Source organism: Lithobates pipiens, unplaced genomic scaffold (assembly GCF_037356315.1).
Source record: "Lithobates pipiens isolate NorthernLeopardFrog02 unplaced genomic scaffold, aLitPip1_a1.2 Scaffold_51, whole genome shotgun sequence".
NCBI classification, from domain to species: Eukaryota; Metazoa; Chordata; class Amphibia; order Anura; family Ranidae; genus Lithobates; species Lithobates pipiens.
In genome coordinates, this window is record NW_027507874.1 from 2646293 (window position 1) to 2674267 (window position 27975).

Sequence of the window (27975 nt, forward strand, 5' to 3'; positions counted from 1 at the left end):
AGCTGGACTCTGGCGGCACACGCCCCACTGCCGAAGAAGAAAAATCACATACAAGTAAGTGATTTGCTCTTAATGGCCACCCTGATGCAGCATTTGTACATGGAGCGGTCTTTCAGTGGTTTGAACATGTGCTTTAAATCAACAAGTGTTTGCATAGTTGCATAATGTGTTTAATATGCCTGTTCTGCACATGTTTCCTTTACATGTATGTACACGCGGTCAACATATTCTTAATATATGGGCCCATGTAGCCCCGACATTTATATTGTGCAGAACCAGTCTGACTCCTTCAGCTGTAATGGCATGTGCAATATGTGATTTTGGGACTGCATGCACGTGCACTCACATGTGCATGTATTTGGACCGATATGCACCCCTGTGCATTCATTGTATGCACCCCTGATCATATTGGGATAGGTCCTTTGCACTTTGCATTATGGCATTGATTGGCAGGTGCATTTAGAGGGGTCAAGAGGATTTCCTTTTCTCCCCCTCCCCCCCCCCTCCCAATCTTGGCGACACATATGGTGACCCATCGCATTTGGCTACCCACTGGACTGCGCATGTGCGACACCGCCATATGTGTTCCAACACTGGCATTGCCGGGAGCAATGTGCAGAGCTATGTTACATCACACTATGCTATGTCTAGTTTGACTGGAGAAGTGCAACATCCATTACTGTGGATCTGATTTTCCCCATTAGCCCATTGGTATTTTATGTTTATTTATGCCAATCTATGCAAATGTCAGTATGGGAGGCGTAATGGGATTTACCCCCTTTATGTACCACCCCTTAGGGAGGGGTTTTTTGATTGAATGCATGCTGGTTCTTGTGTGTCCCTATATATATACATGTGAAGCTGAAGGAGGCAACACTGCTTGGCTCTGAGGAAGAAGGAATCCCTTTGAAACGCGTCAGCCGGCAGTGGCCTCTGTAATTTCCATTGAGATCATGTATGGATTAAAGATGTGGTTACCAGATGTGTCTCTACAAAGCATATTCCAGTACACCTAAATTTGTCATTTCCATTTCCATTGTAAATACTCCTGTTGGCAATTAGATACGGATAAGGAAGTATGGAACTATTACCAATCACCTCACATCCAAAAAGGAGGTATCTCTTGATCCTATGCCAGATTACAAAATCCCAATTCCTCCTCTAAGATTCCCACTTTTCTTCAGTGGGAGCATGAGCTCAATCAAATGTTCTCGCTGGAGGACTGGCTGTCTGCTATTATCCCTATTATCCCACATACCCACAAAGCTGCTCACTGTGTTTCACATAAGGAAAATGCATTTCAAATCATATACAGATGGTATATCTAACCCCTTACAAACTGTCTATTATCTACTCTACTGCCTGCTTCTGCTAGCTTCCGGAGAAGACGTGGACAACTTGGCAATTTGCTTCATGTATTGTGGCACTGCAAATCCCTGACCAGCAGGGCAGGACTTAGGGTGATGGGGGCCCCTGGGCTTGAGTCACTTTGGGCCCTACCTTCTATACATTACCATATTTATCGGCATATAACACGCGCCGGTGTATAACACGCACCCTAAGTTTAGGAGGGAATTTTAAGGAAAAAACTTTTAGGAGGGAAGTTTAAGGAAAAAAAATTACATGCAGCCTTGCCCAGTGTCATTACAGCCTTATCCAGTGTCATTTGGAGCCTTGTCATTGCAGTCTTGAAGTTTAAAAATGGTGCTGCTGAGATACAAAGTCCTCTGTATCTTGGGTCCTCTCTGCGGTTCTCGGGTCCTCTCGCAGTCCAGAGTGTACTTGGCTCGGCTCACAGTCACTCCCAGTCCCTGTGTTATGTCCATCACAGGTCAAGACTGGGCATGACTGTGAGCGGAGCCGAGCTGAGTACACTTGGCTATGTATCTCAGCGGGGCCTGCGGGGCCCTCTATTGGGTGGGGCCCGTGGGCTTGAGCCCTGTCAAGCCCAATGGTAGGTCCAGCCCTGCTGACCAGTTTCTGGAATGCATTTTTATCCCCCTAATTTACCAAATTACGGGCATTATCATTCAGCCCTCTCAACTCCTATTGATGGTATCCCCAGCCAATTCGGCTCCGTTGTCATTCATATTTTAATTACAGCACAGTTTACAATCACTAGCACATGGAAACAGACATTGACACCTAATTTATCAGAGGTCATCCACAGAGTACATTTACAATGGTTTTATTAATGTGCCATATCCTATTCACGCAAGAGAGGCTCCAGATTTTGCCTAGACTGGCAACCTTGGCTACAAATATTTACACTTGAGAATGTTCAGATTCTTCTTAGAGTAAAATAATCTTGAACTGTACCTAGTAATGTAGTCTATGTAAGAAAACTCATATGTGTTCATTTATTTACTTCTTTTATGTTCTCTCTTTATTTGTTGTTTGTGTTTTGGATGCATTATTTTGGGTGCACCGCACACCGATGTGTTGTTTAATCACTGACTTAATCAAACCTCTATTATCTTCTACCAAAAGTATGATGGTAAGTGTACATGGTTACTTTAAATTCTGTTGATATATTCCAGATCCAACTTTCCCCACTCTATGAACAGTATGTGGATTTTTGTACTTGGCCGAAGTGAAAATATTAATGATTTTCCTTCTGTATTGTCTATAACATGTTCAATAAAAAATATTGAAGAGAAAAATATACTTTTAGAACATTTTGTAATGTGAAATTTTGCAATGTTCAGAGGCTCTCAGTTTGAGTTGTTAATGAAAGAACCCTCCCCCCCAAGAAAAAAACAAAAAAAAAAAAAATGTGTCAGCAAAAATCCATTCCCTACCCTCCCCCCCAAGATAAAAAAAATAATAATAATAATAATAAAGTAAATAATTGTCAATCACAGCCAGTGAGGCGGGAGCACAGGACATGGGCTGAGGACACAGAGAGTTGGCTCGCGAGTGAGCATGCACAAGTGCCCCCACAGCAAGGAGCTTGCTATGGGGGCACACAGCAAGGGGGTGGGGCCCAGAGCTCCAGCGGGGGACCAAAGAAGTGAGGATCAAGGCTGCTCTGTGCAACACAGCTGCACAGAACAGGTAAGTATGACATGTTTGTTATTTCATCTAAAAAAAAATCAGGCCTGCTCCCTATTGTGCCTGGATTGTGGCCCGGGGTGCCGTTACACTAATTAACTACATTTCTTCTCCTGGTGTCACAGTTTGAAATGGGGGATTTTCTCCAATAGAGTCCCAAAGTGGAGTGGAGTTCTCAGCAATAAAAATGTTGTAGAAAAATCCATCCAGCACCAGACCCCTAACACATGAGGTTTAGAGTGCACGATTAACAGCCATGGCCCTGGTTGCACTCCAGGCTACTCCTACAATGCAGGGTTATCAGAGCTGGTGCAAGGATTTTTGACACCCTAGGCAAAAACCTCCTTTTGCCACCCCTCCCCTGGCTCCACCCCCTTCCCCCTGCCCATGTACACCCCATATTTTTTAATCCCCTGCCCATGGACACCTCACCATCAACTATAGCCTCACCATCACCCATCAATGCAGCCTCATCAGCGCCCATCAATGCAGCCTCACCAGCGCCCATCAATGCAGCCTCCCAACGCTCATCAATACAGCCTACTAGTGCCCATCAGAGAATGTTTGCTTGCTTCCATTCATTCGGGAGTCAGGCCAAAGACACAGTCCTCTGCCCGCGCTGCACCTCTGATACTATCTGCGAAGGCGGCTGCCTGCTGGTGCTGAGACTTAGTTGTTCGCTGCAGAGAGTAGGAACACCAGTGGCCCGGCACCCCCAGGCAGAAGTGTGCCCTAGGCGGCTGCCTAGTTTGCCTAGTGGTAGCACTGGCCCTGAGGGTTATTAACCCTGCATTGTGCATGGTGCTCAGCGATCTGTCCATGTTAGTATAGAATTGTGCTGGATGGAACAAGCTGTACAAGTCACCTTTCTACTTGTTATTCACTAAGAACGGAATAATCCGATCAGTGAGAATTTTCTGTCATCTCATTTATTATGGAGACAAACAGTCCAATGTCAGAGCTCCTAATTCTTACACATTGTTTGATGTGGAGGAACTCCCCTCCCCCACACAAAGAAGGTAACTACTAACACAGATAACAGACAGATCATGGCGGATATTTTAAAAATGCCGCTTTTAAAAAAAATCTATTGGAGGATTCAGTCATGTGATAGGGACGAGTGTTTTGCTTTCCTTCTTTGTTTACTGATTGGTGTAGAAACAAGTCAGAACACTATTGGCTGGCTTGGAAATTAACCAACCACAGTGTGTGATGTCAGAGCATTGACTGTATAAATATAAGGAAGCTGCAGAAATGAGCGATCTTTAGCAGAGTAACAGAAGAATCTCACAATGTCTGGCCGTGGAAAGCAAGGAGGCAAGGTTCGGGCTAAGGCCAAGACCCGATCATCCCGGGCTGGTCTGCAGTTCCCAGTCGGCCGTGTTCACCGTCTGCTCAGGAAGGGCAATTATGCGGAGCGGGTCGGGGCCGGAGCTCCCGTCTATCTGGCCGCCGTCCTCGAGTATCTCACGGCTGAGATCCTCGAGCTGGCCGGCAACGCCGCCCGCGACAACAAGAAGACCCGCATCATCCCCCGACACCTCCAGCTGGCCGTCCGCAACGACGAGGAGCTCAACAAGCTGCTGGGCGGCGTCACCATCGCCCAGGGAGGAGTCCTGCCCAACATCCAGGCCGTGCTGCTGCCCAAGAAGACCGAGAGCCACAAGGCCGCCGCCAAATCCAAGTAATCCCGACAACTCCTTTCTACTCCCAAATCCTTTCATTTCTACAACACAAAGGCTCTTCTCCGAGCCACCCACATCTCTCTACAAAGAGCCCCCCACACACCCCTCATTGTGTCTACCACATCGCATGCAATCAGCCCTCAATTGTCTGCATAGCTTTACACGGGAAATACATTCTTATTTATTCACACTTCTAGTACAATTCAAACATTGGTTCTGCTGAATCTATTACAGATCAGAAATTGTACTAAAACAATCATCCTCCGACTGATCGGAAACACAGATCTCAGAATGTTCCTATTATGCCGGGCGGGGTATGGAACGGATTTCACTTCATTTTAAATAGAATAGAATTTTAAATACATTTTAAATAGAATTTTAAATAGAATCATCTCAGATCGGCTAATCTGACACAGAAATGTAATGAAACAAAATTTCAATTCTTCAGGGGAACATTCCAGACACTTGATAAACGCGCTGACATATTATATTTTCCGGGGTTTGTGTTACAGAATCCTAGAGAATGTTTTCTATAGAGATCAATGAAAAGTCTACAGAACAAGCATTTTCTGGGCTGAAAACGGAGAAAGCTCAGAACACATTTCTATGGATTCCTCATCAAAAACATCATTGGCTCGTGAAGGAAACGCTGACAGTTCTGATTGGCTCATATTTCAAACTGCTACATTCCACATTTGCCCGCCAGAATTCTTTAGAACGTTACAGACAAATAATCAGCCCATTTATACCGCCAAATCCGACACTGAGACCATCAGATGAGACAATTATCTGAGAAATATAATCAGCGCTTTGTTCCCAAACTGATTCATCGATTAGTCTGGAATAGAAATCGATTCAGAAGATTGTTGAATGATGTAAAATATGTTCTCTGTTATTAGATTTCTAAAAAGTGAAAGGACTGGTAGAAAACATGACACTCCCAGATACATATGTACAATGAATCAATAAAACAAACAGATCGGTATCCACTGTAACGAGAAATCAGCAAAATATTAACAATGTTTCTAAGTAATTATCTACAAAGTACTGAATGGTTTTATGGTTTTAATGGAAACATAAATGAACCCCCCCCCCCTTCTTTAGTAATCTTTTATAAATATTAACAATAGTAACTGGTGATTTGTTTTCTCTCCGAAAAAGAATTGGAAGAATAGGTTTGTCATGAGATCTGTATAGTATCATGGGATTGGCCTCTATCAGATGTAGCAGTAACAGATTTCCCCCATATTACATTTAGAGAATATATATATATATAATGTGAATGGACTGGTAGAACTCATGACACTGCCAGATATATAACAGTATGTACAATAAAATACATAATCAGATCTGCATAGGATTATGTAACTGAAAAAAGAAAAAAAAAAAAGATACAAATATGTACTATGAATCAATACAGACAATATTGCGCTTCTGATGAATTACATCGGTTTCCATTCAGCAAAATATTTAAAAGCTTCTAAATAGATGAATAGAGCCGCCCTTCTCATCTCCGCTCAGCTTTACACCCAGGAAGGAGAGATGTGGGAATAAAATGCATTTCTTTGTTTCCTTTTCAAAATAATCTTTATAAATATGAAATATTGGAACTGGTGTTAGGGAGTGTTAAAGATTCATGTTTCCCATGTAATCTCCAGGTACACGTGCGATCTGCTTTACTAAAGAGTCGTAACAGGATGTCCGAAAAATGGGCTCTGATGATCCCCAGGATTCCCGGCCTGGACCTTACCAAAGAACCCGAGGGATCCCTCAGTCCGTGTATGACCTTCCCACTCACCGCGTCACCACAGCTCTTGTAGGGGCCCGGGTTGGTGAACTTCCCGTAATCCCTCTCAAGAACCAGGGAGGCGAGACGGTCATACTGACACTCCTTCATCTGAAGCTTCAGATCTGAAATCTGGTCCTGAGGGCCACCATCAGAAACCAAGCGGTCAAGCCGCCTGCGCAACTTCTGGTAGGCCTGGTACCGGGAAGCTGCCCGACGACCAGAGACTTCCCGGAAGAAGCCTTCTGACCTCTTCTTCACTACCTCCCACCATTTCTGGCGAGAGCAGCCGCTCTCAAGTAGCGAAGCTTGTTCCATAAAGAAGTCTTCATAGGCCGACCTGACTTCAGGATCTACTCTTGCTACTACCTCTGGAGTATGTGAAACCAGTGAGGTTGGGGAAGTGGCGAACGTGCACATCCACCAACCCGGCCTCCCTCACTATACGATTCAAAAAGATACTATCATATCCCAGAGGGCCTGAGGTGCCTGCCCGGTCCTTTGACCTGGTGACTAGGTTAAAGTCACCACTAAAGACCACCTGCTGGGATGTAAACAGGTATGGTTTCAGCAGCGCAAGAAGGTCCTTCCTCCCCCTTCTTGACTGGGGACCATAGAAATTTATGAGGCGGAGAAATTCCCCTCTCACGACTGCATCCACAATCCAACACCTACAGATTTCTAATTCAATCACTCGTCGACAAGCCACCGAGCCGGTCTTAAAAAGGACCGCAACACCACTGCAGGGCTCAGCCGCAAGAGACCAGAGGGAGGGCCCATGTCTCCACTCCCTCTTTGCTAGGTGCATCTCTGCCACAGATGCCAGCCAGGTCTCTTGCAAAAACAAAATGTCGGCTTCAACGCGGCCGAGAAAATCAAAGGCTGAAAACCTAGCCGCCGCTGAACGCACACTTGCAACATTAATCGTCGCAAGGCGTATTGGAGCGGGTACCGTCATCCTTAGTGATTAAAGTTTACGTTCCTCTCTATATTACATGCCTAGGTCAATCCTCCTCAGAGTCAGAGGATAGGACCCCGAAACGGTTCCAGAGGGCGAGCGAGGGTCCCCCACCCACCCCCAGACTGGTGCTAGGCTGGGGGTCCTCGCCACCCTCCTTCCCCAGGCCCTTCCTCTTCCGCTTTTTCATTTTTTTTAACCCAGTCGGACTTGGGGGGCTCCCTCCCGCTCTCACCATCTGACCTCCCACTAGACACGTCTTTGGGGCGCTTATTCACCCCCTTACCCACCTCAGAGGTGTCCATTGGGATACCCCCCCAGGCCGACCTGCCGACCACCCACTATCTCCATAGAGGGAGGAGGCATAAGAAGGGCCGCCGGATCCGGAGGCGGACGCGGTACATCTGGGGGGGGGGAGAAACGGGTGGGGGAGGGAAAGAAGGGGAGGAAGGGGAAGAAGGGGAAGGTGGTAGGGGACGGAAAGGGGAGGCAGGGAGAGGGGAAACAAGAGGGGGGGGGAGGGGAAGGGGGAGAGGGGGGAACCGGGTGGGGGGGATGTTTTTTAACCGAGGGTTTTTTAGGTTTAGTCTGTTTCTCAGCTGGCTTTCCTACCATCGCCCCGTCGGGCACAGGGCCGGACAGGGCCTGGGGAACCTACTGACATGCCTGCTGATGCAGTGCCTGCCCCCTGCTCACGCCTGGGGGGTCTGACCCTTTGAGGGAGGGGGGCACCCTCATTCTGTGGCCCAGAAGGTTTGGGATCCCCACTTTGTCTAGGGATCGGCTTACCCTCCGGGCCTGGAGCACTCCCCTCAGCCTGGCACCCCCTAAAAGCCTTGGGGCAGCGGCTGAAAGGGTGCCCCATTTCCCCACAGAGGTTGCAAACTATGAGTCTGCAACCCTCAGGTGAGTGGCCGAAGCCATTACACCTCACGCAGCGAGGCATGGTACAGTCCGCTCTAAGGTGCGTGGGACTGCCACATTTGAAACACCGACAGGGCTGGCCAGGGTAGAAGACCAGGCTCCGGTCTCTCCCTATAAATGCGCTCCCGGGTACATGCGCCACGGTATTGTTGTGGCGCTTGAGCCAGATCCTGACCAACCAAGCAGCCGTCCAGACCCCGCGCTCGTCCAAACTCTTCCTCAACCCTGTCTGGAGCTGCCCATACCGCGCCAGCCAGGTTGCGATATCCTCAGGAGGAAGGGACTCGTTTCTAACCAAGACGGTCACATTTTTTTATCTCCTCCTGCCTCGAAAGAGGCACTACACGGAAACCTTTCCATGGATCTGACTTTCTGACGATCTCGTACAGGGTCAGGAAAAGCTCCATAGAGACCACGGAGACGAAGCTCACATCGAACTCCTTGCTGTTTGTGGGATGTATGACCGCGAACAAGTCAGAAACCTTAAAGCGCAACCCCAGCATGTAGTAAATTACTTGACCCCTACTGGGACATGCTGACGTCCCCTCCCACCTGAGCTGCACCGCATTCCGCCTGCGCCTTTCTGGACCCCCCGTACCCCTTGACCAAGCCTGTGCCCCTTGGAGCTGCTCCTCAGGGGGGGCCCAGAAATTCTGGGCACCAAACTGGCCATACAGGGGGCCCAGAGGGACAGAGGAACCTGCCACCTGGGCAAATGAGCGCCCAGCTTTCAGGGCACCTAAGAGGTTTGCCTCTTCCTGCGTGCCCAAGATGGGATTCGGGACTGTGGGGGAAGGGCCAGACCCCCGTTGAGATGAGCCCATGGGCTCCGACGGAGCAGCACACGCCCCCCCCCCCACTCCCACCCTCTACCCTCCTCCCAACAAGGCACCTTGTTTTTAACCACCTCCAAGGTTGGAGACATAGCCACACCCCCCACAGTGGCGGAGGCTTGGGAGGAAGCTACCTCCATCTCCTGAGCCATATCCCGCTCCTGCCGCTGAGACCCCTCCAGCTCCCTGATAAAGCTTAGGGCTGGACATTCTCCCCCTAGCTCCCCCATGGGGGACTCTCCCCAACTTGTTTGCCTACCAGGTAAAACTTCACCGGAAGATTCTGGGGTCCCCAAGGCAGCAGCCACCAGCGGAGTCCCCGAGGCTCCCAGAGCTCTCACCCGTCCCAAGGGAGCAGGAGACTTGGCCACCAAGGCCCGGGGTGTCCCCACCTCTTCAGCACACATTTTCGCGACCTCCGGGGCCACCGCAAGTGGTACTTCCGGTTCAGGGAGGTCACCTCCGGCCGCATTCCCGGAAACCGGAAGTGACACATCCACCTCCCCGCCCCCACCTTCCCTAGTGTCTGCTATGGATGTCTGTCCAAGAAGTTCCTTCTGTACATAGTCCGAGCTTGCCGGCACCTCTCCCTCACTACATGCGGCCGCGGCGGGGGCCGCCATTACGGTCGGCACCCCTCGCACTGTCTCGGATGCTGCGGGCTCGATCGGGCCACTGGGGGGGGGGCGCACAGCAACGTCATCCACTAACCTCCTGCCACCGGCCTTCACAGGTCCCTCTGGGTGGCCTCTAGTGAGGACCACCACCAGCTTCCTCCCATGCTGTTCCGTCTGACTTGCCTCTCCCCCAGAGCTTCCCTGCGCATCATGGGGTGCCCTACCCGGACCTACCTGCTTCCCAGCTTCTGGAAGAGCAGGTGAAACAACAGGGATCCGGGGACCCTCCGCACCTACGGCTCCAGGGGCCACGCTCACCCGGCTGGTCTCCACCTCGGGGCGCTGATCTTCCTCACCCATCGAGACTACTTCCTCCACTGGGGTTCGCAGCTTGTCCTCCATTTCCAGCAACGCTTTCTGGTAAGAGCCTTTTCTCCTGGCTGTCTGGGATCCCTCCTGTCTTGCTCTCAGGAGCTCTTTTTCCCTTTCGGAGAGGAAGCCCCTCTCACCAACTCCGCGTTCGCAGAGACCGCCCAGCAGCCGCCACAGGTCTCTGCACTCATGTTTCAGGCCTTCAATGGCCTCCCAGTACTCTCCCCTTCTGCTACTGGCTGAGCGGTCTCTGCAATTCCGCAGGTCCGCTAGCCTCTCCGACTTCAGTACATAGGCCACCGTGGCCTTCTGTACAAAGACTTTGATCCTTGTCCGGCGCTTCTGCATCCTCCCCCGGCTGGGCCCGGGTCCAGTCCAGCAGCTCAAACTGCGTTTGCAGGAACAGTCTTTCCTCCCTGGAGAGGTCTTTCACTCCAGGGGGATGAACCACGGTCCCAGGCCGGGAAGAGGGCCCCGGACCTGGGCTGGCTGACGCCATCATCTCCCACTCCTCCTCCACCTCTCTGGAAGCTCTCACTCTCTCAGGACAGGTCAGAGCACGCAGCCAGCACGCACAAGCTCCTAACAATGATTGCAAGCTCTATTTAAAAAGAGCAAGATAGCTAGCTATATAGGTGGATATAGCGGTGTATTCTGCGGTCAGGGCACGCAGACAGCACGCACAATCTCCTACAACTGACTGCAAGCTCTATTTAAAAAGAGCAAGATAGCTGCTATATAGGTGGATATAGCGGTGTATTCTCCGGTCAGGGCACGCAGACAGCACGCACAATCTCCTACAACTGACTGCAAGCTCTATTTAAAAAAGAGCAAGATAGCTAGCTATATAGGTGGATATAGCAGTGTATTCTGCGGTCAGGGCACGCAGACAGCATGCACAATCTCCTACAACTGACTGCAAGCTCTATTTAAAAAGAGCAAGATAGCTAGCTATATAGGTGGATATAACGGTGTATTCTGCGGTCAGGGCACGCAGACAGCACGCACAATCTCCTACAACTGACTGCAAGCTCTATTAAAAAAGAGCGAGATAGCTAGCTATATAGGTGGATATAGCGGTGTATTCTGCGGTCAGGGCACGCAGACAGCACGCACAATCTCCTACAACTGACTGCAAGCTCTATTTAAAAAGATCAAGATAGCTAGCTATATAGGTGGATATTTTTTATTCCAGTATACTGCTACCATATATACAATACTTTACATTTCAAACCATTACTTTTTCAAAATACAGACAAAATAATACAAAATAATACTACTACACAACTAAACACAAATTTTACATTCAGGATTCTGCTCCCGAAGAGTAGGGAGCACAAAGCCTGAGAAATTGAGCAGGGGTCAAGCTATCTAAAAGCTTGTCCCACTTTTCCCTGTCTTTTTTCTTTTTCTTACTGTTTTTCTTCCCGATGCCACCTCTGCCACTTGACACCGGGCTCCTCACTACTTCTGGCACCACCTCAGATACCTTACCACCCAAACCCCCCCTAGGTACTCTTCCCTCCTCTGCGTCAGTATCCTGCTCATCATCTGACATAGATGAGCCTACTGACTCTCTCGCCACCACTGAAGGTCCAGGTGGCATAGAGGGAGGCACAGGATCAGGAGACCTAATAGGACTCCTACTGCGAGAAGAACTCACCCGCTCTGGCCTCTGCCTTGTACTCCTCCTTTTAGAGACCCTCCTCCGCCTCCCCTCCACCGGACTCAACCCCCTACGGGGCGCCACCACCCTCCCAGGGGCATCACCGGCAGAAGGAGCGACGGAAGGAGGCTCCCCATTCTCAGGTACTGCAGGAGGAGGGACCCCACCGCCAGGAACCTCCACCCTAGAACACACCTCCTTCTCCACCAACACGGCCTCAGCACTTGGCCTAGTGTCAGTGGACAAATTTCCACCTGGGTCCTGAGCCCCTTCTGAGGGAGGGGCACCAGTAGGATCCCCTGACTTTTCCCTGTGAGCCCTGGGACACCTGCTGAACGGGTGTCCCATCTGCCCACACAGGTTGCATTGGATGAGACCACAAGAGTCACTCATATGACCAAATTTGTTGCACTTAGCACAACGAACCACTGTGCAGTCCGCACTGAGGTGGGTTGGACACCCACACCGGAAGCAGCGGCGGGGCTGACCGGGGTAGAATACCAGTATGCGGTCTCTGCCCAAGAAGGCACTACCTGGGATATGGGCAACAGAGTTACCCTGCCTCCGCAACTTAATCCTGGCATTCCAAGCCCCGGTCCACACCCCGCGCTCATCCAACCCTTTCCTCAGAGGGCCCTGCAACTGGCCATGCCTACACAACCAGGTACTTATGTCCTCTGGCGGTAGGCTCTCATTCCGCACCAGGATGGTAACATTTTTAACCTCCTCCTGCCTACTGATAGGGATAACCCTAAATCCCTTCCAGGGCTCTGTATTTTTAATAAGCCCGAAAGTAGTAAGGAACAATTCCATTATGACAGCACTAGTAAAACTGACATCAAAGTCACGGGATCCAGCAGGGTGAATTACCGCAAAGATCTCCGCAACTTTGATGCCTAGAGAAAGCACCATGTCCACCACCTGCCCTCTACTGGGGCACTGACCCTCACCCTCCCACCTTAATTGTATCACATTCCGGCGCCTTCTTTCCGGCCCACCAGTCCCCCTGGACCATGTATTAGCCCCTGAGGACTGATCCGCCGGAGGCACTCGGAAATTCCCCGTGCCAAACTGCCTATATATCGGGTCAAGCGGCGCCGCAGACCCCACCACATTGGCGTACGAGCGCCGCTCGCCCAAGGCAGTTAAGAGTCTCACCTCCGGAGACCCCTGCAAAACCCGTCCCGGGGGAGACCCCGGAACAGACCCCGCAGTGGTCCCCGCAGAAACTTCCCCAGCAATATTTTTACTCTGGACCGTTTTATTTACCTCTTTGGGTTGGGCCTGAGAGACCGGGGGTCCCCTGGCAGATGCACTCTGAGCCAGGAGCGCATCCCAGTCCTCAGACCAGCCTTCACCCATATCCATGAGAGCACTCATGGACCCATCCAACTGTGAACCCTCTAATCCCTTAATAAATGCAAGAGCGGGGTCATCCTCACCTAACGGGCTCATGGGGCAGTCACCCCACTCCATCTTCTGCCCTGGGCACAAGGATTCATCCGTCATTGAAACCGAATCATTACCCTCAGCGGTAGGAACCTGAGGACTGGAAACCTCGGAGGTCGCGGACCGGAAGTGACGTATTGCCGCTTCCGCCGGAACTCCGTCCTCACACACTGCGCCATTCCCGGAAGTCGCGGGAGCCGCGATCCGGAAGTGACGCGCAGCCGCGTCACCCGCTACTCCTCCCCCTTTTTTCGCGCCATTCCCGGCGGCCGCTTTCTGATTGGGTTGGGCTCGACTTGTAACTCCCTCTGCCTTCCGGGAAGACAGCGTGCCACTCCCACCTCCCTCCATTGCTGGAGACTTGGACGCCATTACACTGTCCACTTTGGGTTGTTCAACCCTAACTTTCCCCTCACCCTGGGGCTGCTTTACAGCAACGATGGCCGACACTGCTGACGGCTCATCTTGCACACAGTCTCTGCCAAGGTTCACCGGGAAGTCCTGCACAGGTAAGTCCGTTTTCTTCTTTGTTTTCTTTACTTCTTGAGCCTTGGGGTTTTTCACGGATGGGGTTTTCTGTACCGGGTCATGTGCCGTATCCTTAGGTGAACCCCCTTTACTCGCACCATCCCCCCCCACATGTGGGTAAGGACTTAGATGTAACAGGGGCACCCTCCACAACATCCCCTTTAGAATTCCCCACCTCACCGTCCATCTCTGAAGTCTCTACTTCCATCGCCACATCCACCTTCTTCTCCACTGTCTTATGCTCACTTGCTGGGTTGACCGCTGACGCTGACACGGTCTCCTGCGTTCCCTTCTCTGTGGTTGGGTCCGCCATCTTGGCTTTATTCTCCGCTGTTTGAGAGAGATTTCGCCTCCTTACAGCTTGGGAGCCTTCCTCGTTAGCCACTCGAAGGGTTTCCACAATACCCTGCAGAAAATCCCTCTCTTTCTTTCCTTTGTGAATGAGACCAGCCATGGTTCCTTGCACTGTCTGTGCACTCTCACTTGTGGGTTCCTCCGCCTCTCTCATGGGCTCCGCCGCCTTTGATAGACGCTGGTTGCGGCGTCTTACCGCTTGAGAGCCTTCATCGCACGCCACTCTCATAACTTTTCCTATATTCAACAGAAAGTCCTTTTCGCTTGTGGCACTTTCAATTAGTTTTGATAAAAGCTCACCAAGCATATTACACTGCTTTTTCAGTCCATCTATGACAGGTTTGAATTCTGTTCTCTTCTTGATACCTGATCTGTCGCGTCTATTCCTCAGCTCGGCCAAAACTTTCATTCTTTCGCAGTAACAGCGAGAAGCCTTTACCATTAAGCCCTTGGCTTTTCTTTTCCTCTCCGCAGATTTCTCCACGTCTTCTCCTGGCTGTCTCAGAGACCAGTCAACCAAGTCAAGCTGGTTTTCCAAGTACAGCCTCTCCTCCTCAACGAACTCCAGGAGCTTCAGGGCTCCACGCTTTTCCTCAGGCCGAGGAACAGGCTCCTGGCCTGGGCTGACCGACGCCATCAGCTCCCTCTCCTCCTCCACCACTCTGGAAGTCCTCAGAGATCAGAGCACGCAGCCAGCACGCACAAGCTCCTACAACTGACTGCAAGCTCTATTTAAAAAGAGCAAGATAGCTAGCTATATAGGTGGATATAACGGTGTATTCTGCGGTCAGGGCACGCAGACAGCACGCACAATCTCCTACAACTGACTGCAAGCTCTATTTAAAAAGAGCAAGATAGCTAGCTATATAGGTGGATATAACGGTGTATTCTGCGGTCAGGGCACGCAGACAGCACGCACAGTCTCCTACAACTGACTGCAAGCTCTATTTAAAAAGAGCAAGATACGTAGCTATATAGGTGGATAAAGCGGTGTATTCTGCGGTCAGGGCACGCAGACAGCACACACAATCCCCTACAACTGACTGCAAGCTCTATTTAAAAAGAGCAAGATAGCTTGCTATATAGGTGGATATAACGGTGTATTCTGCGGTCAGGGCACGCAGACAACAACCACTACAGAAGAGCAAGAACGCAAAATCGGCCGATAATGAACGGTGTATACTATGTTGAAGGTACACAGAACACCCACTAACTCCTACAGAGGCCAACACACTACACAAGGCCCATAACGCTCGGTATTTGCCGAACGGGCGAACAGCTAATGTTCGAGTCGAACGTATGTTCGACTCGAACAAGAAGCTCATCCCTAATCGCGGTGCTGTTTTCAAACAGTGAGGGAGATAGCAGCGGAGAAGCCAATCAGCAGGCAGTGTCAGGACCATGGCTGAGGATCAACACTGGACTGGCACCTCCAGACCACTGCAGTGGAGCCCTGCATAGGTGGGGGTAAGGGCTGGGCAGAGGGAGGGGTCAGGGGCTCAAGCACAGGTTGGCACACTGGGACCCTGGCACAGGACTGCGCTGCCCTGACTGTGGCACTGATCATCTCCTGCACCCCCTTCATAGCCTGCCCTGACCTTGCCTCTCCTCCATGGCCTTCATGCGCTCCTGAATTGTCAAAATTTCACAGATAAAAAAAGAATGCTTGTCGTTGTCGATCCCAGATTCACTTAATACTTTTGTTATGTCAATGTCCATGTTGTGGGACTATGTGTGCATAGCTAGTAAGTATATTGTGGCTGAAAATATGACCTGCAGGTTTTCAAGGTTCGCCTGCCATTAAAGTCAATGGTGTCCGCCACAAACTTTCGTTCGCGAAACGTCCCATCGAAAGTTCGTCCATCACTATTCGGCTCATCCCTAGTGCTGATTACACTGTTATCATACCATTACTCTGTATTTGCCATGTCATGTTGCTGTATGGTATATATTCATTTAAGATGTAATACATACAAATGTATTGAATATATATACACATACTAAGACATTCAGACACGGGAATGATTGGGAATAAAATGTTTCGCAGATTTGGATTGGATATCATGTGTAAATTCATTATGGTCCAATGGTTTAGGAAATATTTTTTTTAGGACTGTGTGCTGCCCGGGGTGATATTGTGATCAGATTTGTATGTATCTGATACTTTGTACATGTGAATTATGTTTACTATTATTATTATTATTGTTAATTAGAACTATAAGTACACGGAATGAGATCAACCCCCACCCTGTGTGTACATTGATCTGCTGTTGATTGAAATAGATACAAATAGACAAAGATTTGTCTGGGCTGATTGAGTAGATACAATGTTTCGTTGTTCTTGCTTCTTTCCTCCATTGTGTTGAGGGTTAAGAACTCCACGATCTTCTCTTTTTGTGATTTCAAATAAAGTAACAATGTAAGGCGGGATATTGTGGAGGATCTTTTATTGTAACAATGTGTGAGTGCGGCATAAGTGTTATTCAGCTCTGCCACCTTGTGGTCATTTCTGATAGAACACTGGGGTGTGTGTGCGCAGTACAAGGAGGTGAATAGGGGATGTATATACAGACAGAAAGTGGAGATGATCTCCGCGATAAATCTAGAATCAGGATGGGAATAGAAGGGAGGTTTATTCACCCCCTTCCCAGTCTGACCGATCTACTCCTCGTCTAAAGATCAATATTATTATTATTTTAGCATTGCCTCACAAACATGCTCTACATAGAGCGGGACATTCCTGGTTTCTATTCTTCAATTAAGTTATATATTATTAATACTGTCAGGTAAAGTTCCCTGTAAAGGCAAAGCCTTTGTCTTCTTATCACACTCAGGCTTGTAATAGAGGTGAGGAGTAATGACAGGAAATGTGATCACAGTACATCATTCTCTCATCTCTTTTCATTCCAATCATTCTATGCTGATTGTCTACTCCCCGCTAAACCCTCCAACCAAAACCATCCACCCCTCCTTACCCGTCCGTCCTAACAGTAATTCAGAGTTTCTATGATTTGTATCATTTATTAGAACGTATTTCATGTGAAGGAACGATGTGATCTCCTTACAGGGACTGCTTTTTATTGTCCTTTAATTCTGCTGAATATCTTCTGGAGCTCAGAGATCATTCAATATTCAATACCAAACAAACATCCCCCAGCTGAAAGGAACACAGATCTCAGATCCTCCTTCACACTCTTTGGGAGGAAAATGCATTTTATTATCTGAAGAAATCGCCCAGATCTGTGATTGATGCAACTATTCAACTGATTCATTCAATTGTCCCGCCAGAATATCATGGAACCTTCCAATGATCTCAGATGGAATAATCCGACACTAAAACCTGATATCTCTTCCTTCGGGAACATCGATCAACGCTTCTCTGAATTGTCGGGCAGTTTATCTAACCAAGAATAATAAATCCATTAGAAATATGAATGTCACATTTCTTCTAATCTTTTTCTCTTACTTCACAATAGAGAATCCGCCCTGCTAGAGAATGTGGGGTGTGTGTGCAGTACAAGGAGGTGAATAGGGGATGTATATACAGACAGAAAGTGGAGATGATCTCCGCGATAAATCTAGAATCAGGATGGGAATAGAAGGGAGGTTTATTCACCCCCTTCCTATAGAAATCAATGAAAAGTCTATAGAACAAGTATTTTCTGGGTTGAAAACCGAGAAAGATCTCTGAACACATTTCTTTGAAATTTTCATCAGAAAGACATTAATGGCTGATGAAGGAAACGCCCACAACTCTGATTGGCTCGGATTTCAAATTCCTGATTTCAAATTTCCTCGCCTGAATAGTGAAGAACGTTACAGAGAAATATTCAGCCCTATTATACCGCCAAATCCGACACTGAGATCATCAGATGAGACATTTATCCGAGAGATATCATCAATGCTTTATTTTTCATCCATTAGTCCGGAATAAATAGAAGATTATTGAATAATATAAAACATTTCCATATGTGCTTTTTTATTCCAAGTCCTCAGAATTCAGAAAACGAAATGGGGAAATATAGAGAGTGAGAGAAGGAAATATATATATATATATATATATATATATATATATATATATATATATATATATATATTTCCTTCTCTCACTCTCTGTCTGATATATAATTTATACATATAGCAGATTGCACATATTTTGCGCTTCCTGTACAAAGATCGATAAATATGACATTATTGGTAGAAATAGGTAATAATCATGACATGCCAGACAAATATGTACAATTAATCAATAAAGATAATGTTGTGCGTCTGATGGATCACATCAGTTTCCATTCAGCAATCTATTGAAAAGCTTCTAATTAAATGAAATTCTATGCTGTGTAATAAATGACTAGACCCCGCCCATTCTCCTCCTGTCTCCCATCAGGTCCGCTCATCCTTAGGAAGGAGAGACGTCAGAAGCAATGTGTTTCTTTGTTTCGTTTTCAAAATGATGTTTTATAAATATAGAATTACTATGAACAATTGAAACTGCTGATTGTTTTTCTGTTATGAAGAGTTAAATCTTCGTATTCTCGGTGTAATCTCCAGGTATGAATAGAAAATAATTGAGAATAAAGAAGAAATTCATCTTCTGGAAATGTATTGCTGCTGCATTAATGTATCTGAATACAACAGAATATTTAGGAGCCTGATAAAGGAATGACATTGTCTATTATTTTGTAATGGATGGGTGTGACTCCGCCTCTTTCCCAGGAAGGTTTCCATCAGGTCCGCTCAGGCTGTATATAAGGAGGGCAGGCAGACGGCTGAGCTCAGTTCCTATTTGCGCAGGAAATACTCGTCATGTCTGGTCGCGGTAAAGGAGGGAAGGGTCTGGGGAAAGGAGGCGCCAAGCGGCACAGGAAGGTGCTCCGGGACAACATCCAGGGCATCACCAAACCCGCCATCCGACGTTTGGCCCGCAGAGGGGGTGTCAAGCGCATCTCCGGACTCATCTATGAGGAGACCCGCGGAGTGCTGAAGGTTTTCCTGGAGAATGTCATCCGCGATGCCGTCACCTACACCGAACACGCCAAGAGGAAGACCGTCACCGCCATGGATGTCGTCTATGCTCTCAAACGCCAGGGGCGCACTCTCTACGGATTCGGAGGCTAAACCCTCATAGACACCTACCTACTTCACCTACACAAAGGTCCTTCTCAGGGCCACCCACCTTCTCATACAAAGAACTACATACCGCTATTTACGTTATTAGTAGAAGTAAATGAAATCTAAATGACGCGTCGTACACACTTCTGTAGCGGGAGGGTTTGTTCTGGGGGTTGGACACGTGACATTCGCCCTATATAGGCGATCTAAGTGTGATCACACTGTAGGAGATGAAAGGGGTGATTGCTTTTAATTGGCCTATTAAAGATTCAACGCAAACAGCCTTTTTGGTTTGTTGGGAAACGTCCAGAACTGGGATCGGATCAGCTTTAGCTGGACATTTCTCCCCTAAGTCTAAAGCCCCATACACACGATTCGATTTTCTGCAGATATTTCTCTTCAGATTTTCCGAAACCACACAGTGTAAGGGCCTGCCTGATTTGTATACAAATTGAAACTTGAGGTTTAATCTCTTATATGGTTTTGATAAACAATCGAATAGCGTGTATGGGTCCTAAGAACGTTCCATCCAGAGAACCAGATCTATTGTAGCGCCAAATCTCAGCAGGAAACGGATGGAGGATTTCTGTACAATTATCATCGGATTCGTTCATTTGTTGGGGGTGGAAGAAGTTTTCATATTTCATCCGGAGTACAGATTGTACAGTCTTGAAGATCAACTCTACCCAATTAGATACAACATTGGATAGATCATTTTGTTGTGTTCTTACGACTCTTTAGTAAAGCAGATCGCACGTGTACCTGGAGATTACATGGAAAACATGAATCTTTAACACTCCCTAACACCAGTTCCAATATTTCAAAAGATTATTTTGAAAAGGAAACAAAGAAATGCATTTTATTCCTACATCTCTCCTTCCTGGGTGTAAAGCTGAGCGGAGATGAGAAGGGCGGCTCTATTCATTTTAGAAGCTTTTAAATATTTTGCTGAATGGAAACCGATGTAATTCATCAGAAGCGCAATATTGTCTGTATTGATTCATAGTACATATTTGTATCTTTTTTTTCAGTTACATAATCCTATGCAGATCTGATTATGTATTTTATTGTTCATACTTTTATATATCTGGCAGTGTCATGATTTCTACCAGTCCATTCACATTATATATATATATTCTCTAAATGTAATATGGGGGAAATCTGATAGAGGCCAATCCCATGATCCTATACAGATCTCATGACAAACCTATTCTTCCAATTCTTTTTCGGAGAGAAAACAAATCACCAGTTAATATTTGTAACAGATTACTAAAGAAAGGGGGGGGGGGGGGTCATTTATGTTTCTAAGATAAAACCATTCAGTACTTTGTAGATAATTACTTAGAAACATTGTTAATATTTTGCTGATTTCTCGTTACAGTGGATACCGATCTGTTTGTTTTATTGATTCATTGTACATATGTATCTGGGAGTGTCATGTTTTCTACCAGTCCTTTCACTTTTTAGAAATCTAGTAACAGAGAACATATTTTACATCATTCAACAATCTTCTGAATCGATTTCCATTCCAGACTAACCGATGAATCAGTTTGGAAACAAAGCGCTGATATTTCTCAGATAATGGTCGGATTTGGCGGTATAAATGGGCTGATTATTTGTCCGTAACGTTCTAAAGAACTCTAGCGGTCAAATGTGGAATGTAGCAGTTTGAAATATGAGCCAATCAGAAAATGCTTGTTCTGTAGACTTTTCATTGATCTCTATAGAAAACATTCTCTAGGATTCTGTAAACCCCGGGAAATATAATATGTCAGCGCGTTTATCAAGTGTCTGGAATGTTCCCCGGAAGAATTGAAATTTTGTTTCATTACATTTCTGTGTCAGATTAGCCGATCTGAGATGATTGTGAGGTTCTATTTAAAATGAAGTGAAATCCGTTCCATACCCCGCCCGGCATAATAGGAACATTCTGAGATCTGTGTTCCCGATCAGTCGGAGGATGATTGTTTTACAATTTCTGATCTGTAGATTCGGCAGAACTAGTTTGAAGGACAATGCCGATCAGTCCCTATAAGAGGACCAGGTCCTCCAATAATACATTGCAGGCTCTTTATATGTAGTGATTGTCCTCCCTGTACAGATCTCCTGTACTAGAAGTGTGAATAAATAAGAATAGATTTCCCGTGTAAAGCTATGCAGACAATTGAGGGCTGATTGCATGCGATGTGGTAGACACAATGAGGGGTGTGTGGGGGGCTCTTTGTAGAGAGATGTGGGGGGCTCTGAGAAGAGCCTTTGTGTTGTAGAAATGAAAGGATTTGGGAGTAGAAAGGAGTTGTCGGGATTACTTGGATTTGGCGGCGGCCTTGTGGCTCTCGGTCTTCTTGGGCAGCAGCACGGCCTGGATGTTGGGCAGGACTCCTCCCTGGGCGATGGTGACGCCGCCCAGCAGCTTGTTGAGCTCCTCGTCGTTGCGGACGGCCAGCTGGAGGTGTCGGGGGATGATGCGGGTCTTCTTGTTGTCGCGGGCGGCGTTGCCGGCCAGCTCCAGGATCTCAGCCGTGAGATACTCGAGGACGGCGGCCAGATAGACGGGAGCTCCGGCCCCGACCCGCTCCGCATAGTTGCCCTTCCTGAGCAGACGGTGAACACGGCCGACTGGGAACTGCAGACCAGCCCGGGATGATCGGGTCTTGGCCTTAGCCCGAACCTTGCCTCCTTGTTTTCCACGGCCAGACATTGTGAGATTCTTCTGTTACTCTGCTAAAGATCGCACTTTTCTGCAGCTTCCTTATATTTATACAGTCAATGCTCTGACATCACAGACTGTGGTTGGTTAATTTCCAAGCCAGCCAATTATGTTCTGACTTGTTTCTTCACCAATCAGTAAACGAGCAAGGGAAGCAAAACACTCCTCCCCACCACATGACTGAATCCTCCAATAGAAGAGTGAGGAGGGAGGAGACTACATTTGCATAGGACGCCTATAAAAGCAGCACATGAGGGCGGCTCCAGCACACATTCCCTCCACACAGCGGAGATCACATTAACCCTTATCATGCCTGAACCAGCCAAGTCCGCCCCGGCGCCCAAGAAGGGCTCCAAGAAAGCCGTGACCAAGAGCCAGAAGAAGGACGGCAAGAAGCGGAGGAAGAGCAGGAAGGAGAGTTATGCCATCTACGTGTACAAGGTGCTCAAGCAGGTCCACCCCGACACCGGCATCTCGTCCAAGGCCATGGGCATCATGAACTCCTTCGTCAATGACATCTTCGAGCGCATCGCCGGCGAATCTTCCCGCCTGGCTCATTACAACAAGCGCCGCACCATCACCTCCCGGGAGATCCAGACCGCCGTCCGCCTCCTCCTGCCCGGAGAGCTGGCCAAGCACGCCGTCTCCGAGGGCACCAAGGCCGTCACCAAGTACACCAGCGCCAAGTAATCCCCCCATCATCATCCCAACACAAGACACAAAGGCTCTTCTAAGAGCCGCCCACCATTTCCATCAATGAGCTCTCATCACATTTTAGCGCAATTAAAAATTCTAAATAAATTAAATTTAAAAAAAATCAACCGATTATAACAATTGTACAATCTAATGAAGTTGGACATTTGACGCTGTGTTATAGTAAGAAATCCCTCCCAATACAAGCTGGTGTTGCAGATTCCCTTTATTCAGAAATCCCTGATTTTGTATTTCCATCCAATCACATTGCATATCTTTCCATAGCTTCGTATTGAAGACATGCATTTTCATAACCACTAGGTGTCAGTGTTGCTCCTCCTTAGAGAACACATGGTACTTTTTTTTTTATTTTATTCGTAAATTGAAAGCGGATATCTATTTATATAAGGATGACACGTATATAATCTTATTTTGTATACATAATTTTCACCTACACGTTTACTTTCTGTTTTATGGATTATGTAAGACTGCACAAAGCATGCTAATGTCTGCAGAGACACATAAAAGGGGATGCTTACTTTTACGAAATCGTTTAGGGATCATCTGCTTAGAAATATTACTTATACATCACATTGTGTTTTATTCAAATGTGTCATATAGCATTTATTTTCTTCATGGGAGTCCAACTATTATACATGATCATCTCACCTTAGATGGGTGGGGGATTTAGATCATCAGCTGGGCACACATTGACTTTCCTGTTCTGTATCTCTCTATGTATATAAGTGTGTGTGTGTGTCTTTTCTCTAATAAAAAAAATAAAAATAAAAGGGAGTATTTGGTAAATATCAGGTGCCTCTGATTGGAAAGTGACGGTTACAGGGTACATTTAATCCTCTTAACTCCCTCCCTCTGTCATCTAATTTGCTGAGATATGGGCAAACATAATGCAATCTCAATGTTTCTAAAGCTTACACTGATAAGGATTTCTAATTATTCATTATAAAAGCATTTCTTTAGATTGTAAACTCCATGAGCAGGGTCCTCCTGATACTTGTGTATTGAAATATATTGTGATTTTACTGTGACCATTTTTCTTGTAAAGAATTGTGTAAACAGTTGGCATTATATATATTCTGTATTATATTAATGTTATAATAATTAGTATTAAAGTCAAACACACCAGCGCCAAGTAAATCCCCGACACCCCCCATCATCCCAACAGGACAAAAAGGTTCTTGTAGAACACATACACCATATCAGAGCTGCGATTTCATTTTAAAGTAAATATGATGAAGATATGGTGAGCAATATGGTTCAAATAATGTTTTTAGTGAATTTTCTGACAAAACCTTAATGCAAATTCATCAGATTAATTATGCAATCTAGATGTCGCCCGTGTCCATTCCCTCCAATTTCCCGGTATGAGTTCTAATTCTGTTCCCAAAGATCACGTTGTAATCATCTATTTTTCCTATAAGTGGGATTCGGAAAGAAAACAATGAAATCTTATTGTAGCGCTTTCTAGATCCCAGCACAGAAGCCATTTCTCTTGTCACCAGCAGATGTCGGTGTTGCTCTTCCATAGAGGATACATTGGAGCCGATTAGTTGAATTGTATCCACATGGATCTGATGGAAACCAATGAGAACACCGACCGATCCCAGATGTGCTGGGGGGACACGATTCATTGTCTGCTCAGCGATCTGTCCCTTCATGTTAGTACAGAATTGTGCTGGACGGAACAAGCTTTACAAGTCACCTTTCTACTTGTTATTCACTAAGAACGGAATAATCCGATCAGTGAGAATTTTCTGTCATCTCGTTTATTATGGAGACAAGCAGTCCAATGTCAGAGCTCCTAATTCTTACACATTGTATGATGTGGAGGAACTCCCCCTCCCCCACCACACACAAAGAAGGTAACTCTACTAACACAGATAACAGACAGATCTTGGCGGACATTTAAAAAAAAAAAGTAAACCAATCATGAAAAGGGGTGTGTTTTAGTTGTCCAATCAGAAGGCAGCTATGTGTATAAATAGACGCCGCACAGCCCGTGTTCTCACACTTGTATTCCTTGTGGAGATTGGAAGCATTGATCAGCCATGGCAAGAACCAAGCAGACCTGATCTCAAAGACTTTGTTCCACAGACTGCTATAACACACTTTGGTGTGTTAAACGGACTATTTTGTGGGACTCACTCACAAGAGGACATTGATAGTGCCTGGCGGGTGCTGTGTTGTTTTAAGGACGCTGTTTGGTGCGCCAGAAAGCGCCTCATCCACCAGAGGGAGAGGATGTCCATCCAGGACTGCCGCAGACTGACCCACAGTCTGCTCAGAGACTATCACCTGATGGACAACAAGGAGGAAGAGGAGGTCTGAAGATTTCCCCTTCTCCCCCCACCCTCCCACCACTATGTACCCTTTTTGGCAGTTCAATAAAGCTTCGGGCCTGTGAACTCTTTCTCCCCCTCCCTTCCCCACCTTCTCCAACCCCCCCATCACACCTGTTGCTCATTGAAATGTCATTTTGATTTTGACTTTGACTTTGACTAAAGACTGTATGACTTGACATGTATTTGGTAATGGTTTTTGGTAATGCTTTCAGGGTAATGCGGCGTCATGCATGATGTGATGTTTCGGGGTATTATTACTCTGCACAACACATCAGGCATCATACCGCAGGATGAATGTAATTTATTTGTATGTGTGGAACTGTATTGTCATGTAGTGTATTTTATGCGCTGCGTCGCAGTACAGTGTGGAATGTACCCTGTTAAAAGTATTTTGTTTTTTGTATATTTTCTTGAAAAATAAAGTATACATTTTCAATCAAAAAAGAACCAAGCAGACCGCTCGTAAGTCCACCGGAGGGAAAGCTCCCCGCAAGCAGCTGGCCACCAAAGCCGCCCGCAAGAGCGCCCCTGCCACCGGCGGAGTGAAGAAGCCTCACCGCTACAGGCCCGGCACCGTGGCTCTCCGAGAGATCCGCCGCTACCAGAAATCCACCGAGCTGCTCATCCGCAAGCTGCCCTTCCAGCGCCTCGTCCGAGAGATCGCCCAGGACTTCAAGACCGACCTGCGCTTCCAGAGCTCCGCCGTCATGGCTCTGCAGGAAGCCTCCGAGGCTTATCTCGTAGGACTCTTCGAGGACACCAACCTCTGCGCCATCCATGCCAAGAGGGTCACCATCATGCCCAAAGACATCCAGCTGGCACGCCGAATCCGCGGAGAGAGGGCCTAAGAAACCCCCCACCGACCTCCTCACAACAAAAGGCTCTTCTCAGAGCCACCACATCCTCCTCAGAGAGCTCCATACTATCTCATCGCCACTACATCATACAAATCCTTCCCACCACATCTCTTCATTCTTCTCACTCTTCTCTGCACGCTGATCTCTAACATTTCTAAGACGATTACAAAATAACAATTCTCACTTCTCTAGGAAGAAGAGCTTTTCTCCTGCCGATCTCTTCCCACCATAATACAATGTCCTAATATATAGGAGAGGAAGACAAGTTCCTAGAAAGATTCTCTATACTTATCTCATTACCAGATCGGGGAAAGGAAATGTGTTCAAGATAAATAAGAAGTCACCTCCTCCCTCCTGTACACAGATCCCGGGATCACCTCTTTCTCAGCTCCGGTGTATAAATCATACAAATGACTAGTAAGAAATCTCACTCACTATTCATTCTTCTGTAGGAAGAAGACATTTCCTCTCCCCGATCTATCACAGGAATCTCCTCTGCTATTCTACAACTTTCTCCAATCTCTTCCCCCCACACACACACCGATCACATTGTTACACCTTCCCATCAGCACATCTTACACTCTCTTCTTTATTCTCATTCATTATCTACAGAAGACAATTATTGGCACCCTGCAGAGATTTGTACATTTCTCATTCCAAGCATCAAATTATTTTATGTCAGCCAATCAGCAGATAGTGTGTGCGAAACACCCTCCACTAACAGTACAGATCACTATCTGTTGCGACAAATTACATATATTCCGAACCGATCAGCCAATAAGACTATTATCATCATACGGGGAACTTTCTATAAGCGGAGCCGGGAGATAAAATTTCTAACCTGCCCCTTAGCCCCTTATCCCCCATTCTTTTCATTCTCACGCTTGAGCCTCTTCTTAGACAACTAACACTCAATACTAACATCCAGGGCATCCAAGCACCCACCAGGGAATATAAATACGCTGCTTTCGCAGATGACATCTTACTCTTCCTTACGAACCCAATCATCTCTCTCCCAAACCTTTTACAAACGTTTCAAGAGTTCCAAGACTTGTCCAATCTCAAAATAAACTTTTCAAAATCTTTTGCCCTTAACATATCCCTCCCGCAACACATTGTAGATCAATGCAAGAGTAATTTCCCCTTCATTTGGAAAAAGGAATCGATCACTTATCTAGGGATTCAACTTCCCACACAACTCACAGACTTATATGCCAAAAATCACCTCCCTCTTCTGTCCAAACTGGAATCTGACCTTCAATCATGGAATAAGTCCACAATTTCTTGGTTTGGTAGGGCCGCTGTTCTAAAAATGAATGCGTTACCTAGATTATTATATGTCTTGCAAACTATCCCTATAAAGATTCCCCCCTCATACTTCCGCACATACAACAGTATCTGCTCTAAATTTCTCTGGGGTGGTCGTTCACCTAGAACAAAATTTCTCACGCTTACTCGTCCAAAACATCTCGGAGGCATAGGCCTTCCTAATCTCTCTAACTATAATATAGCAGTACATCTCACAAGAATTCTTGATTGGAACCTGCACTCGGCTCGAAAAGACTGGATAAATCTAGAGGCTTCTTTTACTGACTTACATCTGAACACCCTCCCTTGGATACCCCTGAAACACGTCCCAAGAGATATACTGGTACACCCATTGATTGGCCCGACCTTGCAATATTTTCACCAAATATGTCGAAAAACATCCATATCCTCGACTCCGGGCCCAATGACTCCATTGAAACTGAACCCTGACTTTCCCCCGGGCATGCACGAACGGTACTTGACTAAACACTGGCCGGAAAAATACCCCAGAGCACACCAATTGTACCGTCAAGGCAAACTCCTTTCAGCTCATCAATTATCCTTAACAGTTGAGCGTCCACCCATTCCTCCATGGGACTATCTCCTTATGACACAATACCTTAAATCCACTGACAAAGATGCACAATATTCCAGACCACTGACCTCTTTTGAAAGGCTTTGTATGCAAAAATCGCCCCAAACCCAT

General features: G+C 46.9%; 6 protein-coding genes across 6 annotated transcripts in view; 5 read left to right on the forward strand and 1 right to left on the reverse strand.

The window, feature by feature from the left end:
- The window catches only part of LOC143957110 (uncharacterized), a 497982-nt gene that overhangs the window by 208532 nt on the left and 261475 nt on the right, over positions 1 to 27975 (forward strand). The gene's annotated exons all lie outside the window — the stretch shown is intronic.
- LOC143957151 (histone H2A.J) lies at positions 4332 to 4801 on the forward strand. Its single transcript, XM_077467306.1, has one exon. The coding sequence runs from the start codon at positions 4347 to 4349 to the stop codon at positions 4740 to 4742; it is 396 nt and encodes a 131-aa protein (XP_077323432.1). The 5' UTR covers positions 4332 to 4346; the 3' UTR covers positions 4743 to 4801.
- On the forward strand, positions 19024 to 19814 carry LOC143957172 (histone H4). The gene has a single exon (XM_077467324.1). It carries the CDS (start codon positions 19033 to 19035, stop codon positions 19342 to 19344), a length of 312 nt encoding a protein of 103 aa, XP_077323450.1. The 5' UTR covers positions 19024 to 19032; the 3' UTR covers positions 19345 to 19814.
- Positions 21575 to 22074, reverse strand: LOC143957155 (histone H2A.J). Its single transcript, XM_077467309.1, has one exon. The coding sequence runs from the start codon at positions 22037 to 22039 to the stop codon at positions 21644 to 21646; it is 396 nt and encodes a 131-aa protein (XP_077323435.1). The 5' UTR covers positions 22040 to 22074; the 3' UTR covers positions 21575 to 21643.
- On the forward strand, positions 22302 to 22829 carry LOC143957166 (histone H2B 1.1-like). Its single transcript, XM_077467319.1, has one exon. The coding sequence runs from the start codon at positions 22358 to 22360 to the stop codon at positions 22736 to 22738; it is 381 nt and encodes a 126-aa protein (XP_077323445.1). The 5' UTR covers positions 22302 to 22357; the 3' UTR covers positions 22739 to 22829.
- LOC143957202 (histone H3) lies at positions 24724 to 25952 on the forward strand. The gene is made up of 2 exons (XM_077467348.1): positions 24724 to 24830; positions 25562 to 25952. The coding sequence occupies exons 1-2, from the start codon at positions 24811 to 24813 to the stop codon at positions 25950 to 25952; spliced, it is 411 nt and encodes a 136-aa protein (XP_077323474.1). The 5' UTR covers positions 24724 to 24810.

Coding starts and splice junctions, on each gene's coding strand:
- LOC143957151 (XM_077467306.1), top strand. CDS start 4,347: ATGTCTGGCCGTGGAAAGCAAGGAGGCAAGGTTCGGGCTAAGGCCAAG.
- LOC143957172 (XM_077467324.1), top strand. CDS start 19,033: ATGTCTGGTCGCGGTAAAGGAGGGAAGGGTCTGGGGAAAGGAGGCGCC.
- LOC143957155 (XM_077467309.1), bottom strand. CDS start 22,039: ATGTCTGGCCGTGGAAAACAAGGAGGCAAGGTTCGGGCTAAGGCCAAG.
- LOC143957166 (XM_077467319.1), top strand. CDS start 22,358: ATGCCTGAACCAGCCAAGTCCGCCCCGGCGCCCAAGAAGGGCTCCAAG.
- LOC143957202 (XM_077467348.1), top strand. CDS start 24,811: ATGGCAAGAACCAAGCAGAC. Junction 24,831..25,561: donor ATGGCAAGAACCAAGCAGAC/CTGATCTCAAAG, acceptor AACCAAGCAGAC/CGCTCGTAAGTCCACCGGAG.